At 44.2% G+C, this 20705-nt stretch overlaps 1 protein-coding gene across 1 annotated transcript; it reads right to left on the bottom strand.

Moving 5' to 3' along the window:
• Positions 1-1907: 1907 nt before the first annotated feature.
• LOC311442054 (uncharacterized protein) lies at positions 1908-14598 on the bottom strand. Its single transcript, XM_084530820.1, has 11 exons — positions 14510-14598; positions 13345-13599; positions 12277-12389; positions 11722-11941; positions 11385-11543; positions 10985-11083; positions 10008-10253; positions 7012-7095; positions 6299-6411; positions 5568-5766; positions 1908-4329 (listed from the first exon to the last, which is right to left on the bottom strand). Exons 1-11 carry the CDS (start codon positions 14580-14582, stop codon positions 4133-4135), a joined length of 1758 nt encoding a protein of 585 aa, XP_084386946.1. The 5' UTR covers positions 14583-14598; the 3' UTR covers positions 1908-4132.
• Positions 14599-20705: the final 6107 nt, after the last annotated feature.

The following is a 20705-nucleotide window of genomic DNA, read 5'->3' on the forward strand; positions in this document are numbered from 1 at the left end:
AGTCTCAAAAACAAGCAATAAACATTTTTTTTTTTTTTTTAATGAAGTTGGAAGTTTCTTTATTGAAGTAGGAGAAGGGATAATTGCCACTAAAGTAACTTTGAAGTTGGTCCCCCCCGTTCCCTTTTTTCATTAACCTCGGATTTTTTTTACATTGTTTGCTTGACCGTGCACATTTGCCGTGGAATCACACAGCTACACCGACACACTGCAACAACTGGAACCAAACTGGAAGAACACAGAACTGCAGAAAAAAAACACAAGCTGGACTTGGCTAAAGTAACCTCAGTGACTACGTAGGCAATAAATTAGTTCTGTGGAAGGACCAAGACCTCCTAAAAGGATCATGATCTTTTTAGAATCCCACCTAACCTGCATCACTGCTGTCAGCAAAGGATCACTGCAAGCTTAGAAAAGGGTATTTTCCACACAGGTAAAGAAAGCTCTTATTTCTATGTATTTCATATATCACTACACATTCTAGCATAATTTCACATATATCTGACCATGCAAAGTTCAGCTCTCCCCCTGCTGGCAAGAGCTACTGAAGAGAGGCGTGACTGAGGCCGCTCAGCGCAAAGCAGCTTCAGCTGCTCAGGGCAAACTTTTAACCGAGGCTAATACCACCCACCATAGGATAAGACCCACCAAAGAGAGAGATAGATGGCCTTCTACCTGAAGCTGTTGTGGATGGAATACTGGGTTCGGTGGGCCTCATCTTCTAAGCCAACATAGCAGATCTCACACAGGAAGCTGAAATAAATCTCCAGATACTTGCAGTACTGACACCCATGGGAAAAATACCATGGCACGAGCCTCTTTAGAGGCCAGAGGGCAAATGCTGCTGAAAAGGGGAGCATCCAAATCTTGCAACTGTTGTAAAAAAGTGTAGCATCTTGATGGTTGTGGTGAACCTTCTCTAATTCTCTCATTTGAATGCCACTCCAAAAACTTCAGAGGGCACAACTTACAGAGGTTCACATGAGTAAAACATGTATTATCATTATCTGGGTACATTTCTTCTATATCTACAAAAAAAAAGGTGTGATACATTAAGCGATGGTTGGTGTGTGCTGGGGCAGTGTTCTATTTTCATCTTTCCACTAACATATTTCATGATGTCCTACAACATTTGATTTCTGACACTGTTAAGTTTTCACTCATGAACAGGAACACGTCTCACTAGAGCAGGCTGCCCAAAGCCCCATCCAGCCTGGCCTTGAGCACCTCCAGGGATGGGGCACCCACAGCTTCTCTGGGCAGCCTGTGCCCGTGCCTCACCACCCTGACTTCATCAAAGTGAAGTAATAAGAGGACTTAGCTGCTTGTGCCAGCCAGCCTTCAGTGAGACATGAGGCAGGAGAGCTCCAGGGCCAAGAATGGTGCTACATCCCAGAAGATGATGGCCCCAGTAACCTCTGTTAGGGTTAACCAGGCTGCCCAGCAGCCTTCACAGCAGCCCTACTGTCAGTCACATGAGAGATCCCCAGCATGGGAGCTGCATTTGAAATGTTTGGAAATAGAGTGTAACTCCCAAAATAATGTTTAGCCAGGTGTTGTTTAATATAAATTTCTAAGAAGATGAGACCTGTGTGACTGGGCTGACCATCAGCTTACCAGCCGATCTGTCTATCCAGTTGTTTCCCCTCCAAAAATGTTGCAGCTCTTGGTCAAACTTGAAGCTGTGCTGATGCCTCTAAAGATAGGCTCAAGTACACCAAGGTTACTGAAGTTTGGTGAAAATCAAAGGTTTTTAATACTGCTTGTGCTAGGGAAAAGCTCAAGAGCTGTTGATAGTACTGACCACCCTCCCCTCCTGCAGCTAGAAGAGGAGAAAAGAGCAGAAAGAACAGATACTTTCAAAATACAAAATTGTAAAAATAGAGGTTTTATTTGTACAACATTTTTGGAAGAAAAAAAAAATCATTTAAAATACCACTTTTCTTCAGATATAAATATATTTTTGCAGGAGCAAGTCCCAGAGTTCCATAGTACAACCCTGCTGTACATGGTCTTTAGTTCAACATTATTTGCAAAGACATCTGAAAGGTTTATTAACAATGAGAGATTGCTGCTCAAAGTACACCCATCAAAAAATAAGGAAAAAAAAGTATTAACATAAGCAAGAGTGTTCATTTGTATTTTCAACACACAGCTCACCAGAGAACCTGTATTTGCTGACAGAATGCATTGTCAAGTGACTGCTCAGTGAGTATAACAGCAAAGCCAGCTATGTTTAAAACCTACAGGAAAGAATTTTAACAAATATTAAGCATACTGAATTTCCATCAGAGCTGGGCCATGCCTTCATACCCCAGATCTAAGCAAAAGGAGAGCCAAGCTGATACTACGTGGAAGGATAAGGGATTACAATTCGTGCAACAACCCTGTTTCACAGATCCCTACAACACAATAAAATAAAATAAAATAAAAATAAATAAAATAATGCAAAATCCAGCCAGGAGTATAAATCACCAACACAGCCTTGTGTGCAAAGACCCCCTAGGTACACACAGAGCCTTCCCTTCTCAGCCAGCAGTGTCCATTGGCCTCAGACACTGACAGTGCTGCTAAGCCAAGGAGAGAGGAGCATGGCTGGGTGTGACTTCCCTCATCCGGGTGCTGATACAACCTGAACTAAACCAGCCTACATGCAGTGAGGCCAGCACACAGACGGCTTCACCTGTTTGCTTAACCAGGGCGCTTGACAGGATTCATCCAGGTGCCGAGCTGTAGCTCAGGGAAGGAAGTATAAATACCTGGCTGCACCCTGAGGAGAGCAGCGTAACTAGTGTGCCACTGCCCTACTGATGCCCTTTGTGTGCTGATGTCCTCTTCTTGGCATTTCCTTACTCTAAGCCATGCCAACTAAACATAACGTAATCTGAAAAGACAGGGGGCACAAACTATTCAGGGGCATGAGGCAGGGTCTCAGAAGATCACAGGATATTCAGTGCTTCAGCGTGAATGGTGAGCATTGGCATACAGACAAAATACACAGACACGGAGAACTGCTTTGAGATGAAATACATAAATACTACTGAAAATATGTACAGCAATATACTGCCATTTATTATTTGTTCAACGTGTTCCAAGGAGAAAAATACTCCATAGAATAAATAGTCTGTAACCTCATTGGGACTGCAGCTGACAGCGGTGAAAACAGACAAAGGCTGTTTCTCCCCATTTCTCTAGTACACAGGGTCTCAAGCCATGCCATGCCCTTGGGCTGCTTTTAGTGGACTCCACATTGGGATTATCAGGAGCAAGGCAAAATGGCGCTATGTGACACACACTTGCTCAGCTGTATTTGACAGGCAAAACTAGATGAAGGTTTTGTCTCCCCTCCCCCATCTTTTGGTAACATGTTAAGGCTATAAAATTACTGGTTTCCTGTTGAACCACACCTGTATCTAACATGCCATATATTTGTCACATATGAGCATTTGTTTCTTCACAGCCTAGGAATTAAGAAACCAGCCTTGAATTTAGCAGCCTCTGGATCAGGTGTCTGTTCTCCCAGAGACTCCTATGGTGAGTCCGTATAGCCCAGATCTATCCCCTCTTCCTTTCAGACTCAAAACTAAGCTGTGTTTGCTGAATTGTCCCAGGCTGGCTCATTCTGCTAACTGGAGAGAAAGAGGCATCTTCATATGGTGATAAAAATCTCAGGTGAGGTGAATCACCTTTGGCTAAGTGCATAAAGCTCAACACATCTGGGCTTAGATGTGTAATCAAGTGACATGCTATAGGTATTAGGATCAGTCAGTTTGCTGTGTCACCTAAATATATATATAAGAGAGTACTGAGCAGTTCAGATTCTCTCTTTATAGCCAATGGTTAGGGATCTTTGCAATACTTACAGGGGATCGTCTGAACAGAAGTTTCTCTGTGCCTCAGTCCCCCACACATTCAATGAGGAAAATTCCCCATTCCACACCCAAGAGCAATGTCAAAAGGCTAATTCATCAGAGGTTGTTAGGAGATCAGGAATGGACGTTGAGAAGGAAAGGGCAGAGTTTTCTTAAGTTATCATAAACCATTAACAAAGACAAAAGGATTTTAAGACAAATATATTAATTCCCCCCACCCCACCCCATCCAAAATATGTAAGTCAAACTGGTGGCTTATATTACAAGTGCCTGTAGACAAAATTTCCTAGGAGTTCTTTAGGTTCAACTATGTATTTACCCGATCTTCTCTTCATCCAAATATAAGCTGATATTACCACAAAAATTAGCAGTAATGCAACTCCAAGTAAAACTCCAAGGACAATCACTGCCACTCTCCAGGTGGAACTTTTTTCAGTCGATGACTGAGAAGACAGAGCTGAAAATGTAAAGCATATTACATGTAAGTTAGGTAGAAACAATAAAAAGTAGGCATAAGACAGCCTGGAGACCTGAGTGACAGCTGCATTTCACTTTTGGATAGCTTTGAAGTTTTTGAATAATATCATAACGTTTTTGTATGTAGTAAAGATTTGCTAACTATGAAATTTCATGGATGTCTCTCTCTCTGATGGTCCTTGAGCTCTCTTAGTGACATTCAGTATCAGCAGATCTGTGGATTTGTTTGGTAGAAAGTGCCTGGAAGGTTCTGGGAGAACTCCAGTCTATATCTCAGTAAAAAGTCTCTCTACAGTGTGAAAAAGGAGCGTGAAATGAAGCTGTACATAATGTAACCCTCACAGTACTCCTTATACATGCACAAGCAACTTTGTAAAATTAATTGGGACCTAGTCTGCCATCCATACCTGCACTTCTTACTCCAGGATAAAGGCTCCAGATAAAGGCAATGAAAGGCCTGTAGCCCATGTAAGCGTATCTCATCACTCTAGTAAAGATGCATGTAGTAATGGTGGAAAGGCACATAGATTAATAGTGCTAGACTAAAAGTGCTAGCCAGCCTGGTACAAAGAGAGTATATTAACTTAGGTAGAAATGTTGTATGACACCCCCCAGCTCATAGCAGCTCAAGGTAATAAGTGTTTTACCTTATTATCTTTGAGCATGACAAATACTGTATTTTGGATAAATATCCTTCTGCACACTTTCTACTTTCTCTCTCTGCCTCTCGGCAGCTCTGCAGTACTCTGAGTTGGTAAATACACACTGCCTCTGGTCAGGGAAGCAGGTGCCACTGGTTTTTGAGGGCTGTCCATCAGACAAGAAGAAATCCGTACCAGAGAGCAGTATTGCAGATGCCACTAGAGAAGAAATATGGATTCTCCTCATCCCCTTCTCCACCAAAAGCCCATCATTTAGGATCCATTTGGATAGTACAAAAATGACTACACACTATGACAAGAAGCTCTCTTAGCCCTCCTTCTGTGTGATGAGAATCCATCCCTTAAGTCTGGAAATAGGTACATGCATTGGCTCATTAAAATAACTCTGTAAACTACATGATAGCTGGAATATGTTTTCTGTGAATGTTTAAATATGTTATCTGAAATATGTGAATCTCTTAAAAGGAAGAAGTTAATTTATCAGTTTTTATGCATGGTAGGAGATCTGACTCTAATCCCCACACCATCACAGAAAAGATGTTTTAACATCACTTACATTGTACAGTTACTTCAACTTGGTCACCAAACTTTCTCTTTAATATTTGACTTAGGTATTCCCGCACAACGTTCACATCAACAGGCTCTTGCTTTTGCAGTAGGGAAATAAAATAAGCAATCACACTCCCAGGTCTGAATCCAACCATCACGATATCAAAGTGGTCATCTTTAAGTTTGATGCGCATCTCTCTAACAATCTGTGTAAATGGGAATTGATATTTGTTCCATTGTGTCAGTAAAATGAGCCAGAGCAAGAATTATTGCATACACACATCAGGATATTCACTTTCTGCATTTATCTTTTCTTCAGGGCTATCTCTTTGGAATAACAAACAACTGAATAATGACAGTAATTTTTGTCTGTACCACTACAATATTTACAGAAGGAGGATTTGGGAACAATGCAGTCTGTGACTGAAAATACAAAAAAAAAAAATTGACAGATAATGGGAAGTTCTTTGTGCTTATAAGAAAATAATTTTAAATTGCTTCTCATTAAATATTTTAGTTTTCAGTACTAGGTAAGTAATATAATCCTCATCAGACAACATGCTTTGGTCAAGATTGTCCTTGTTGAGCAAGTGATTCATTTGCTGTTTTATCAAGGTGGTATTATCTTTTCTCCTGTCACAACTTTGATTTAATAATTAATCTAAGTGACTGATGCTGCTAATTGAAAAAAAAAATCTTAGCACATTTAAAGTGGGAAAGGAGATTACAGGAACTTACTTCTGTTTTGATACTTTCAGACATTGCTTTGTAGTCTTCACTGTCAGAGTCATAAAGTGTATGATTAAATGTCTGGCTTTTTAACAAAGCACTGCAGGCAAATACTTTGTAATCTGAAAAAATATGTATATTAGGTGAATCTTGAGATATCACTTTATAATTGCTTTATGGACTTCATTATCTCATGTTATCAGCTTATAATACTAATCAATAGAAACAGAAACTAATCAAATAGAAGGAAAGAAGTATATCATGTAAATGTGTCTAATGTACTGGCTTCTGAACCTTCAGAGTTGAATCCTTTTCCTCTTCAAATTTGTCCGCCATCGCAATCCTTATGACTTCTTAGTCATTCCTGCTATAATTTAGGGCACATCCTACTCCCTAATTCAACAGCCATTCTCCCACTGATCTCAGCAGAAGCAAGAACAGTATATTAGATTCTGTAAAACACTTAGTATGTTTCTATCCTCCTGAGTAGGTGGATAAGCCCTAAACCAAAAGAAGTATTCTTTACATAGAAAAGTCCAGTCTAAAAATAGACATGGAAGTTGACACTGAAGTTTGATGAAGGCAGCTTCCTTACCAAAGAAGTGTGAACTTCAGAAGCTATGTGAATTGAGATAACAAAACAGATGATAAAATACTCATGAAAGATACTATATTGTGAAATGATATGCTATATTTATGAACAAATAAATTGTAAAACTTACCTGAGCATATGACATATTTTAAGTCAGGACAGTCACGATTCTGTGATAAGCAAAACCCAGTTCTATTGAAACAGGAAACCGGATCTGTAAAATAAACAACAACAACAACAACAACAACAACAACAACAAAAAGAGAATTGCCTCTGTGCATGGGTGATTATTGCTAGTAAGAAAATGATGGGTTGAGAATTTAGAACTGCAGACTATAAAAATGGAGCATATCAGAAAAGAGGCAGGTGGTGGGTGGGTAGGTGGTAGTTGAGAACTTCACTGAGATAACACTGAGAACTCTAAGTTCTTATGGAAGATAAAGATACATGTTTTGCTATGTGCTTGTACTACTTGGGTAAGCTGTAGATAGAATTTTCAGAAGTAAAAGTCATTTGCGATTTCATTTGAAAACAATATGCACCAAGGAGACTTGAAACCCCAGAATGCTTATCTAGATTGGCTAATAAGAATTACTTATAATGGTTCAAAATAGCAGTAAAGGCTGGTACTGTGGTTTTTATATGGTTAGCTCATACGGTGCAACTCTAGCTCCCCTCACAGAACTGTGTAATGTAATCCGTAACTCCACATAAAATTCAGATGACTCGGTCTTTATTGGCAAGATGAATCTTTTCAATTGCCTCACAAACATATTTCTAGTAAGGCAGATGGCTTCAGACTACAAAAGGAAGCAGTTTTGTTGTTGTTGTTTAGAAAATAGGGGAGCTAAAAAATGAAAGCCACTGGACTGAAGCATTGAAAAAAAATGGATGAAAATTATGTTGACAATTTCTTGGCTCTGTGTTCCTAAAGCTGATGATAGAAGGGAAGTCTATAAGATGGGACCTCACAGTTAACTGCTAGAATAATAGCCCTAGAAGGGTTTTGAAAATAATCAGACAACCTATGAGAGAACTGAAAAAAAAGGTTGCTAGAAAGAGAGTTACATTTAGATGTCAAGAAATACTGGAAGAAAGTAAGAAATGCAAAAAGTCAAAATTAGATATTTCAAAAGTTATTAAAAGAAATCATGAGAATTTTCTCAGCCACTGATAAGGTATGATAAAGTACAATATAATTTTATCAAAAGGGGACTGTGCTAAAATAACCTAATAGCTTCCTTTGACGAGCTGGCTAAGATATCTTCCAATCTTTCCCAATATAGTGCCAAGTAATATTTTTTTTTAGTGGAAAAAATGTGCCTAAAGGAATAGGCTAATGGGAAGATGTAAATGGGTAGCTTTAAAAGAAAAAATCTTGTTCTAAAGGGGTATTACATGTGCTGTTCCTTGAGAATCAGTGCAGGCATAGAACTTGCTTTGCATTTCCATTATAGATCTTGCCAGAAAATACAGGAGTTTGCTCATAAGATGTGATGATGGCATAAGGTTAGCAGGCGTCATTGACATGGGAGAATTGAGATACCTTCCAGAAAGAACTGGATGAAGCTAAGAGCAATGGGATGACATTTCCTGAAAACTGGGATAAAATTCCCTGAAGGTTGGGCATTTGGGGACTAATAATAGAAATCCTCTAACCTGGGATTACAGGCATTGAAAAGAAAAGGGGTTCAGTGCCTGAGCTGATCACAGCTATGTCACCCTCTGATGCATTGCTCAATACAATTCCAGAAGAGATGAGAATGTTAACGACGTGGTAAGCGCACTCATACAACCTTGTCCGGACTGCTATGTGTAATCCCAGTTGCTCACATTCAAGAAAGGTGACCTCCATTTCAAAGAAATGAAGAATGATGTGGCCCTCCAAGGGAAAGAAGAACTCTTCTTAGGAAAGAAAACTGTAAAAGAATGGCTTGCCTAGCAAACAAAGGTTGAAAGCACTGTCCACAGAAAAGTTTATTAATATGGCAGGGAAGGAGAGCACCGTATGGGAAGGACCATAAAGGAAGAGAGAGGAACTATTTAAATTAGAGGACAATGCTGGCATAAAAGCGCATTGATATGGATTTGTCCTGGACTTTTAGGCTGGCAAGGTGGTAGTGTTTTCAGAACATCAGAGCCTTACAACCCTGGAACTGCTCGCTATTTGTAATAGTACAGGAAAAATGCCCAATGCCTATCAAGACAACTGATAAATGAGTTGATGAGAAACCTCGATAGTTTTTACCTTATAAATACATACCTATACTTAACAGACCACTTGTTGCAAATTTTATTAAGAGACATGTATGTCTCAGCATTGATTTAAGGGCGCTACACAGCTGTTGTGTGGTCAGAGGCAGGCAGAGGAGTATTTTTCAATTAAAGCACGTTCCTGTCTGCCTGCAACATTTTTTTTGCAGAGGTACCTATGACGTGATAACTGTCAGTGTACAGACAGTGAAGACGGTCCTTCTGAATGCCCTGGAAGCTAAACTGTTGGATCCAGATAATACATACAGCCCCTAAGTGATTCATAAGAAAGGCAGTGTCATTTGGGAGGCTGTATGCATAATAAGAAAAGTTTAGTCAAAAGCATTAGATGTAGGGAAAGGATGTAAGCAGTCAGGATTGCACACTTCCCAAAAGATGCTTTCCAGGTGTATCTCAAATTTCAAGGAAAAAAAATACAGCATATGTTCTACTTTTTGTGATATAGTACAGTGACAAAACTAAACGGTTTGTTTTAACGTCTATATCCTAGGATGAAATTGAGAAGACAAAAATAGCAATTCAGGACTTCCTGCATTCATAAAAGAATGTGCAGTCTAAGCTTTGCATTACCACAATGTTTACTGTTAAATTTGCAACCAAAATATCTTGACTTTTGTACAAAATTACCTGGTTCAATAATACAGCATGGACAGAAATTTTACAGAATAAGCACTTTGTCTTGCAAACTCCTGTTTGATCCAAGCAGTTCTATCCAAGTAAAGGGATGAATCAGATAAATAAAGACAACTTACAGGAACAGTAGTCTATGAAATCAAATCCAAATCATACTATAAAAAGATATTTTGAGAGTATATTCATTAAAAAGAAATGACAGTATAATCAAGGAATTACCTGTTCGGACACTCACTGAAGTCCTGCTATTCTCAGCACAAGATAATACTTTTACAGATATTGTATATACATGACCAGGAAGCAAATGTTTAAATATAGTTGTTGTCTCATTGGTGGTTTTATTTATCTCTCGGATTCCATCCATAAGGGAGATGGTGTAGAAGATGCCTCTCTTGCCACCCGATGTGGTCCAGCTGAATTGTATTGCTTCCCCAGTCACATTCTCAACTTTTATGGATACTGGCACTGCAAAGTGAAAATGTTTCACGCAGCTGAAAGGGACTTTAGTTCACTTCCGTAATTCTAAACATTTAATATTTAATCAAAAAAAAAGAACAAACTTAACCAGTATAAATTTTTGTTGGTTTTCTATGGGCTAATTTCAGCTTTTCATCCCATTCTCCTGCAAGAGCAGAAAGAAACTGTTTGCTCTATAGAGATAAATTATACATTAATGTACATTATTTGATGCCTCCAAAGCATAAATGGGTGGTATTCTGCTTGCTTCTAGTCTTTTTCACCATAGCAAGGTAGCTGCTGTGATGAGTGTTCTGAGGTAGACTGCTATTTGACTCATAGTGATGTTTTATATAACCAGGAGGATGGACTCACTAAAAAGCTACCATGAAACCCTAAGTTTGAAGAAGTAGACAGAAATATAACAACTGTGCTTCATAATAACATTACAAAAATCACACAACACAGTGATAAAGCACTAGAGGTAGGGGTAGGCGTTTTTGACCTTTTGGAACCTCACTGGGTCTGGGGTGGTTTTACCAAGATGTAGAAACTTCCTCGGCTAATATTTGTATAATTATATGTTTTCAGCGGTTATCTCAGGCTTCTCTTTCTGAAGTAATATCTGGAAAATTTACATCACAGCTGATATGACTGATGAAAAATATTATCATATCTGATTTTAATAACTAATCTCAGAACATTTTTATACTGGTATTCAATATTAAATATTTACTTACTGCAAGCTCCTGATGCAAATGTGGTAGCAAAAATGGAATTAGCTGTGGATCCTGTAAATCTACCTGTAGCACTTTTTGGAGGGACTGTAGTCATCTGTTCTGTAAAATAGCAATTTGGAGGCAATGACTAGAATTTCTTTTAGTTTCACCATGTTTATGTGATTTATTTTCATAAACAACTTTCAAAAAACAAGCCCAGAAAATGTGCTTCCATTGTTTGTCTAAATAGTTAGTTATGGCACCTATTCTCATATAAAATTCCATCCATCAAAGGCCAGTATAAGGAAACATAATAAACTATTATCTGAGAGAGGGTCAGGAAGGGAAAAGACATTATATGCAAATTTTTAAGCTTTTTTTTTTTTTAATATTATTTTTCATATATGATAAAAATAGTTACGTGAAGGTGGATTCTTCTTTTGTTGACACACTCTTCCTGGAACTTGTGGACTGTTATCTGTGAATCCTTTGTTGCATTGACAGGAATAACTTGCTCCTTCAGCAGTGCAGGTAGCATATTGCGAACAGACATTTAATCCTGGCTGACAACTATTCCTTGCTACAGTACAGTTAAATAAAATAGAAGAGAAAGAAAAATTTTAAATCAGCTATGAAAAAGAGATAAATAGAACATTATTTGCAATTGCCTAATCCCACCTAAATCCCATTTCACTGGATGTTATCATTAATTAAAGATACACCACTATTTGAATTCATAGTCTTGCATGCATTCATACCTTCTATAGCAGTCCTTTTAAGGTCAGCTTTCAATACTGTACTCATGTTAAGGGACTTCGTAAAAGCATCTGAAATCTCTGTCACTGTTACGTTTTCTCCTACGTTCAACACAATGTTGAAGGACACAACCACACTTCCATTCCTGATGCTATTAATTACAATACGCATTTTTCCTTCCTTTATTAGTTTTAGCATCTCCTCTGGCAGATGTCGTTTTATCTGCAAGGTAAAAAGTTTAAGTTATTATCTTTTTTCTCCTTTAAAACTAAGAATTATTACAGCAATATGCTGCCTATAATTCATTTAGAAGCACCTCCGATAGGGTAGGAGTACATGTAACTGCCAGACAGAATTTCATTTAAATCAGGGCTTCAGAGGACAACAACAACATAAATGAGATGTAAGACCTCAATAAGTACTGCTTTGTTTCTAACCATCATACCTTCTTTCACAACCATACTTAAGATTATTCATACCTGGACCCTTGTGATTGTTGACATGAGAAAGAGCCCAACAGAAAATAAATTTGGAGTTAAAATTCCTAAGGAAAATACCTCCATAATGAAGCGAGTTTCAAAGTCCTTAAATGCTTTACTTGATTTGTTCTCATATTCAGGCAAGAAATCTTCATTAGTAATCCTAGTGGTTCCATTTAAGACTTTTGCAGCTGTGAAGATATTAAAAACAGAATAACCAGCCAAAGTATAGGTACTGTTTAAAAATGTGTCCTCAGATAAACACCTCTAAGGAAAAGTGCAAACCTGAGGTGTATGTGGACAGGTTAATTCCCTACACACCAGCTGGCCAAAGCACAACTCTTAAACACTTTTTGCCATTCACTGACCACTGTATTCCTCACCTTTTATTCAATGCGTCTCTGAGAGAAGAGGACAAGAAGACATTATGAGAAAGGATGATCCACCATACCCTTGGGCTGTGTGCAAGGCAGCTTTGAATAAAATGCAAGAGGCATCACTTTGACCTGCACCCCTTTGACTCTGCACCTTCCAAGATGCTGATTCATGTACCAGACAGTTAATCCTGGAATCACAAATCATGCTGTCCCATGGGAAGGCAGAGCAAGGTAGAGACTCCAGGTATTTCAGCTGGGAACCTAACTGCACTGGCAGATCTTACTGAAAGCATTTGCCATAGAGCTGCTGCTCACAAGAAGAAGCTGAGAAGTGAGAAGTAGGAGCTGCAGGACTCCAGGATTTCCTAGGCTACATGGCTACAGGACAACTGTGTGTTTGAACCTGTTGTCTACCACGTAACCAGGAACTCAAAAGAGGACACAGCTTGCATGTGAAGATATAAGAGCAGGGCAGGCTTGTTGAGTAGGGAGCTATGAGAGACAGACTTGTTGAATAGTGTTTCTAGTTCAGCAATGTTTTGAATATGGCAGAAAGATAAAGGAAGCTTTGGATCTTAGCTCCATTTAAAATCTGAAGATTGTTTTTTAGTGTCTGAAAGTTTGGCTTTCCTCTTCCTATTTGTTTCAGTTTATAGCTTATTCATGTCCAAGAAGGTGCACAATGGAAAAGGGCTTCATTGTCAGGCCACATGTATGTCAGTATACTGTCAGTCTAATGAAAAAAATTGAAAAGATCCTGATAAAATACCTGTCCGAACTGTCATCGAGGTATTGATACTCATAGAGCAAGTTAAAACATCCACAGATATTTTGTATTCGTGATCAGAAAGCAGGCTTCCAAATGCAATACTGGTTTCATTTATGTTCCTGTTCTCAATCTCTCTGGATCCCTCCCACAGACGCACGCGATAAGGACTGTCTCTTGAGCCACCTTGAGGTTTCCAGCTGAACTGTATCGTTGTGCTTGTTACATTCTCCAGCCGTATGGAGAGAGAGACAGGAGCTAAAAAGGAAAAAGGAAATCCCTGTAAGACATGTTCTTATGTGTGTTGCTAGGAATGTTGTATAAATGCAAAACTCGTAGTCTACAGGAAAACAAACAAACAAACAAACACCTCTAAAATGCTTTTATAAAGGTATGAAAAACCAAGTTCTTCATCATATTCATCATACACATGCATATGCCATCATGAATATCATGACAGCATTATGAAAAAAAGTTAGGGTAGGATTAACCCAATAGCTTTGTTTTCAAACAAGAAGATTATAATTTTACAAAAAAAATTAAAACCAAATAACACACAAAATACAATATATATTTAATTTCTGAAGGAGAAAAAGTCAGTATTCTCCACTTTTCATTCCATGATTACCATACCAACCATTAGAATAAAAAAGAGATTAATTATGGCATATTCAGTGAAGCAGAACAGTAAACGTTTGGAAAATAATAATAATAAAAAAAAAAAAAAACTAGAAAAATATTTGCATGGGGAAAAACTGCAAGAGAAAAGAGCTGTGAAAGGACAAAAATATTTTTGACAAATTTCAGCAAGAATGGGATTACAGATAGAGTAGAAAACAATAAAAAGAGAACTGAAGTAAAGTGAAAGGATACACTGAGTACTATATAACACAAAATATAAACATGCAATAAAATTAAGGAATATATGAAAAATTGAATAAATAAGAAAAAGAGAAAGCAGTACTAAAAAAGAAATACAATGAAGATTGGAGAATAAACAAGTTGGAATTATATATTACAATATATTTCACAATACAGGAAAAAAATGAAATAAAAAAAAATGAAAAAACATGCAATTTAAAAGAATTAAAATAAGCAAAAACATACCCAAATTCAAACATATAAGCAAAAGATGCAAAACATCACAGTTAAAATAAGAAACACTTACCACAAGATCCAGACAAAGATGGATGAACTGATGCAGGTGGACTTAATTTAGCCATGTAGATAGTAGTCCGCATGCTTAATTCTCCACCTCCAACTGTGACCATAGAAGCAGCCGACAAAGTTGTGGAAGGGACGGAAATGGAAGTCACGTCACGTGCATCAGAGGTAGTGCCGCTCACCTGGGTCGACCTTGGACTTGCCCCTAGGTCAGTACGAGAGCTGGTAGGGCTAGCAGCAGATGCCAGAGATGTAGAAGGCAACGGGCTGGCAGTGGAAGATGATGTGGACCCCAGCCCTGCTGTGGCCTCCTCCTGGTTGACGGCAGTTGTGGTGAGCACCGTCACAGTTCCCTGTCCAATGCTCGTAGCTCCAGAGGTGGACCAGGGTACGGGAGACGTGAGAATCGTGGATGGCTGAGACGTGGCTGCCAAGCTCGGCTCAGCACTACTGCTGCTTCTGCTTGGCCCGATGCTGGATGGCACAGCTGAGGAGCCAGCAAGGGAAGGAGAGTCACTGCCTGCTGTCGATCTGGCTGTCAGGGACACAGAACTGGTATTGCCACTCGCTGTGCCCATGCTGGTTGTACTGGAGTCGCCACTCATGGATGTGTAGGCGACGCTGGTGGCCTCGCTCCTGCCAGACACCCCGAGTGAGCTCCCCATACTAGACGGCGTAGTGGGCACCGTCTGCGTCCTCACTTCTCCGGCTCCCATGGTAACCATGGAAGCAGCTGACAAAGTCGTGGAAGGCAGGGAAATGGAAGTCACGTCACGTGCATCAGAGGTAGTGCCGCTCACCTGGGCCGAACTTGGACTTTCCCCTAGGCCAGTACGAGAGCTGGTAGGGCTAGCAGCAGATGCCAGAGATGTAGAAGGCAACGGGCTGGCAGTGGAAGATGATGTGGACCCCACCCCTGCTGTGGCCTGCTCCTGGTTAAGGCCGGTTGTGGTGAGCGCTGTCACAGTTCCCTGTCCAATGCTCGTATCTCCAGCAGTGGACCAGGAAGCAGGGGACGTGAGGACTGTGGAAAGCTGCGATGTGGCTACCATGCTCGGCTCCGTGCTACTGCTCCTGCTGCTGCTTGGCCCGCTGCTGGACGGCGCAGCTGAGGAGCCAGCAAGGGAAGGAGAATCACTAATTGCTGTTGATCTGGCTGTCACGGACACAGAGCTGGCACTGCCACTCATTGTGCCTACACTGGTCGTACTGGAGTCATGACTCACAGATGTGTAGGTGATGGTGGTGGCCTCACTACTGCCAGACACCCCAAGTGAACTCCCCATACTAGTTGGCGTAGTGGGCGACCTCTCTGTCTTCACTTCTCCAGCTGCCATGGTGCCCACAGAAACAGCCGACAAAGCTGTCAAAGGGAGGGAAATGGAAGTCTCGTCACGTGCGTCAAATGTAGTTCCACTCACATGGGCCATGGTGGAACTTTCGCCTAAGCCAGTACCAGTGGTGGCAGGGCTAGCAGCAGAGGCCAGAGACGTAGAAAGTAACGGGCTAGCTGTGGAAGATGACGTGGACCCCACACCTGCTGTGGCCTGCTCCTGGTTGAGGGCGGTCGTGGTGAGCACTGTCACAGCACCATGCTCAACGCTCATAGTGCCAGCAGTGGACCAGGGAGCAGAGGACGTGACGACTGCGGAAGGCTGGGATGTGGCTACCAAGCTCGGCTCTGTGCTACTGCTCCTGCTGCTGCTTGGCCCGCTGCTGGACGGTGCAGCTGAGGAGCCAGCAAGGGAAGGAGAGTCACTGCCTGTTGCCGAGCTAGACATTGGTGACAAGGAACTGGCAATGCCACTCGCTGTGCCTATGCTGGTTGCATTTGTGTCCCGACTCAAGGTTGTGTAGGCGACGTTGGGTGCCTTGCTACCATCAGACACCCCAAGTGAGCTCCCCGTACTCGATGGCGTAGTGGGCGCCGTCTGCGTCCTCACTTCTCCGGCTCCCATGGTAACCATGGAAGCAGCTGACAAAGTCGTGGAAGGCAGGGAAATGGAAGTCACGTCACGTGCATCAGAGGTAGTGCCGCTCACCTGGGCCGAACTTGGACTTTCCCCTGGGCCAGTACGAGCGCTGGTAGGGCTAGCAGCAGATGCCAGAGATGTAGAAGGCAACGGGCTGGCAGTGGAAGATGATGTGGACCCCACCCCTGCTGTGGCCTGCTCCTGGTTAAGGCCGGTTGTGGTGAGCGCTGTCACAGTTCCCTGTCCAATGCTCGTATCTCCAGCAGTGGACCAGGAAGCAGGGGACGTGAGGACTATGGAAAGCTGCGATGTGGCTACCATGCTCGGCTCCGTGCTACTGCTCCTGCTGCTGCTTGGCCCGCTGTTGGACGGCGCAGCTGAGGAGCCAGCAAAGGAAGGGGAGTCACTAATTGCTGTTGATCTGGCTGTCACGGACACAGAGCTGGCACTGCCACTCACTGTGCCCACGCTGGTCATACTGGAGTCGTGACTCACAGATGTGTAGGCGACATTGGTGGCCTCACTACTGCCAGACACCCCAAGTGAACTCCCCATACTAGATGGCGTAGTGGGCACAGTCTGCGTCCTCACTTCCCCAGTTCCAATGGTATCCATGGAAGCAGCTGACAAAGTTGTGGAAGGGACGGAAATGGAAGTCTCGTCATGTGCGTCAGACGTAGTGCCGCTCACCTGGGGCATACTGGGACTTTCGCCTAAGCCAGTACCAGTGGTGGCAGGGCTAGCAGCAGAGGCCGGAGACGTAGAAGGTAACGGGCTGGCTGTGGAAGACGACATGGACCCCAGCCCTGCTGTGGCCTCCTCCTGGTTGACGGCGGTCGTGGTGAGCACCGTCACAGTTCCCTGTCCAACGCTCGTAGCTCCAGAGGTGGACCAGGGTACGGGAGACGTGAGAATCGTGGATGGCTGAGACGTGGCTGCCAAGCTCGGCTCAGCACTACTGCTGCTTCTGCTTGGCCCGATGCTGGATGGCACAGCTGAGGAGCCAGCAAGGGAAGGAGAGTCACTGCCTGCTGTCGATCTGGCTGTCAGGGACACAGAACTGGTATTGCCACTCGCTGTGCCCATGCTGGTTGTACTGGAGTCGCCACTCATGGATGTGTAGGCGACGCTGGTGGCCTCGCTCCTGCCAGACACCCCGAGTGAGCTCCCCATACTAGACGGCGTAGTGGGCGCCGTCTGCGTCCTCACTTCTCCGGCTCCCATGGTAACCATGGAAGCAGCTGACAAAGTCGTGGAAGGCAGGGAAATGGAAGTCACGTCACGTGCATCAGAGGTAGTGCCGCTCACCTGGGCCGAACTTGGACTTTCCCCTAGGCCAGTACGAGAGCTGGTAGGGCTAGCAGCAGATGCCAGAGATGTAGAAGGCAACGGGCTGGCAGTGGAAGATGATGTGGACCCCACCCCTGCTGTGGCCTGCTCCTGGTTAAGGCCGGTTGTGGTGAGCGCTGTCACAGTTCCCTGTCCAATGCTCGTATCTCCAGCAGTGGACCAGGAAGCAGGGGACGTGAGGACTGTGGAAAGCTGCGATGTGGCTACCATGCTCGGCTCCGTGCTACTGCTCCTGCTGCTGCTTGGCCCGCTGCTGGACGGCGCAGCTGAGGAGCCAGCAAGGGAAGGAGAATCACTAATTGCTGTTGATCTGGCTGTCACGGACACAGAGCTGGCACTGCCACTCATTGTGCCTACACTGGTCGTACTGGAGTCATGACTCACAGATGTGTAGGTGATGGTGGTGGCCTCACTACTGCCAGACACCCCAAGTGAACTCCCCATACTAGTTGGCGTAGTGGGCGACCTCTCTGTCTTCACTTCTCCAGCTGCCATGGTGCCCACAGAAACAGCCGACAAAGCTGTCAAAGGGAGGGAAATGGAAGTCTCGTCACGTGCGTCAAATGTAGTTCCACTCACATGGGCCATGGTGGAACTTTCGCCTAAGCCAGTACCAGTGGTGGCAGGGCTAGCAGCAGAGGCCAGAGACGTAGAAAGTAACGGGCTAGCTGTGGAAGATGACGTGGACCCCACACCTGCTGTGGCCTGCTCCTGGTTGAGGGCGGTCGTGGTGAGCACTGTCACAGCACCATGCTCAACGCTCATAGTGCCAGCAGTGGACCAGGGAGCAGAGGACGTGACGACTGCGGAAGGCTGGGATGTGGCTACCAAGCTCGGCTCTGTGCTACTGCTCCTGCTGCTGCTTGGCCCGCTGCTGGACGGTGCAGCTGAGGAGCCAGCAAGGGAAGGAGAGTCACTGCCTGTTGCCGAGCTAGACATTGGTGACAAGGAACTGGCAATGCCACTCGCTGTGCCTATGCTGGTTGCATTTGTGTCCCGACTCAAGGTTGTGTAGGCGACGTTGGGTGCCTTGCTACCATCAGACACCCCAAGTGAGCTCCCCGTACTCGATGGCGTAGTGGGCGCCGTCTGCGTCCTCACTTCTCCGGCTCCCATGGTAACCATGGAAGCAGCTGACAAAGTCGTGGAAGGCAGGGAAATGGAAGTCACGTCACGTGCATCAGAGGTAGTGCCGCTCACCTGGGCCGAACTTGGACTTTCCCCTGGGCCAGTACGAGCGCTGGTAGGGCTAGCAGCAGATGCCAGAGATGTAGAAGGCAACGGGCTGGCAGTGGAAGATGATGTGGACCCCACCCCTGCTGTGGCCTGCTCCTGGTTAAGGCCGGTTGTGGTGAGCGCTGTCACAGTTCCCTGTCCAATGCTCGTATCTCCAGCAGTGGACCAGGAAGCAGGGGACGTGAGGACTATGGAAAGCTGCGATGTGGCTACCATGCTCGGCTCCGTGCTACTGCTCCTGCTGCTGCTTGGCCCGCTGTTGGACGGCGCAGCTGAGGAGCCAGCAAAGGAAGGGGAGTCACTAATTGCTGTTGATCTGGCTGTCACGGACACAGAGCTGGCACTGCCACTCACTGTGCCCACGCTGGTCATACTGGAGTCGTGACTCACAGATGTGTAGGCGACATTGGTGGCCTCACTACTGCCAGACACCCCAAGTGAACTCCCCATACTAGATGGCGTAGTGGGCACAGTCTGCGTCCTCACTTCCCCAGTTCCAATGGTATCCATGGAAGCAGCTGACAAAGTTGTGGAAGGGACGGAAATGGAAGTCTCGTCATGTGCGTCAGACGTAGTGCCGCTCACCTGGGGCATACTGGGACTTTCGCCTAAGCCAGTACCAGTGGTGGCAGGGCTAGCAGCAGAGGCCGGAGACATAGAAGGTAACGGGCTGGCTGTGGAAGACGACATGGACCCCAGCCCTGCTGTGGCCTCCTCCTGGTTGACGGCGGTCGTGGTGAGCACCGTCACAGTTCCCTGTCCAACGCTCGTAGCTCCAGAGGTGGACCAGGGTACGGGAGACGTGAGAATCGTGGATGGCTGAGACGTGGCTGCCAAGCTCGGCTCAGCACTACTGCTGCTTCTGCTTGGCCCGATGCTGGATGGCACAGCTGAGGAGCCAGCAAGGGAAGGAGAGTCACTGCCTGCTGTCGATCTGGCTGTCAGGGACACAGAACTGGTATTGCCACTCGCTGTGCCCATGCTGGTTGTACTGGAGTCGCCACTCATGGATGTGTAGGCGACGCTGGTGGCCTCGCTCCTGCCAGACACCCCGAGTGAGCTCCCCATACTAGACGGCGTAGTGGGCGCCGTCTGCGTCCTCACTTCTCCGGCTCCCATGGTAACCATGGAAGCAGCTGACAAAGTCGTGGAAGGCAGGGAAATGGAAGTCACGTCACGTGCATCAGAGGTAGTGCCGCTCACCTGGGCCGAACTTGGACTTTCCCCTAGGCCAGTACGAGAGCTGGTAGGGCTAGCAGCAGATGCCAGAGATGTAGAAGGCAACGGGCTGGCAGTGGAAGATGATGTGGACCCCACCCCTGCTGTGGCCTGCTCCTGGTTAAGGCCGGTTGTGGTGAGCGCTGTCACAGTTCCCTGTCCAATGCTCGTATCTCCAGCAGTGGACCAGGAAGCAGGGGACGTGAGGACTGTGGAAAGCTGCGATGTGGCTACCATGCTCGGCTCCGTGCTACTGCTCCTGCTGCTGCTTGGCCCGCTGTTGGACGGCGCAGCTGAGGAGCCAGCAAGGGAAGGAGAATCACTAATTGCTGTTGATCTGGCTGTCACGGACACAGAGCTGGCACTGCCACTCATTGTGCCTACACTGGTCGTACTGGAGTCATGACTCACAGATGTGTAGGT

The sequence above is a fragment of the Aythya ferina genome (genome assembly GCF_964211825.1).
Source record: "Aythya ferina genome assembly, chromosome: 1".
Classification (NCBI taxonomy): Eukaryota; Metazoa; Chordata; class Aves; order Anseriformes; family Anatidae; genus Aythya; species Aythya ferina.

Coding starts and splice junctions, on each gene's coding strand:
- LOC311442054 (XM_084530820.1), bottom strand. CDS start 14,582: ATGCGGACTACTATCTACATGGCTAAATTAAGTCCACCTGCATCAGTT. Junction 11,084..11,384: donor AAAGAAGAATCCACCTTCAC/GTAACTATTTTT, acceptor GCTATTTTACAG/AACAGATGACTACAGTCCCT. Junction 10,254..10,984: donor ATTTGCATCAGGAGCTTGCA/GTAAGTAAATAT, acceptor TTCACTTTGCAG/TGCCAGTATCCATAAAAGTT.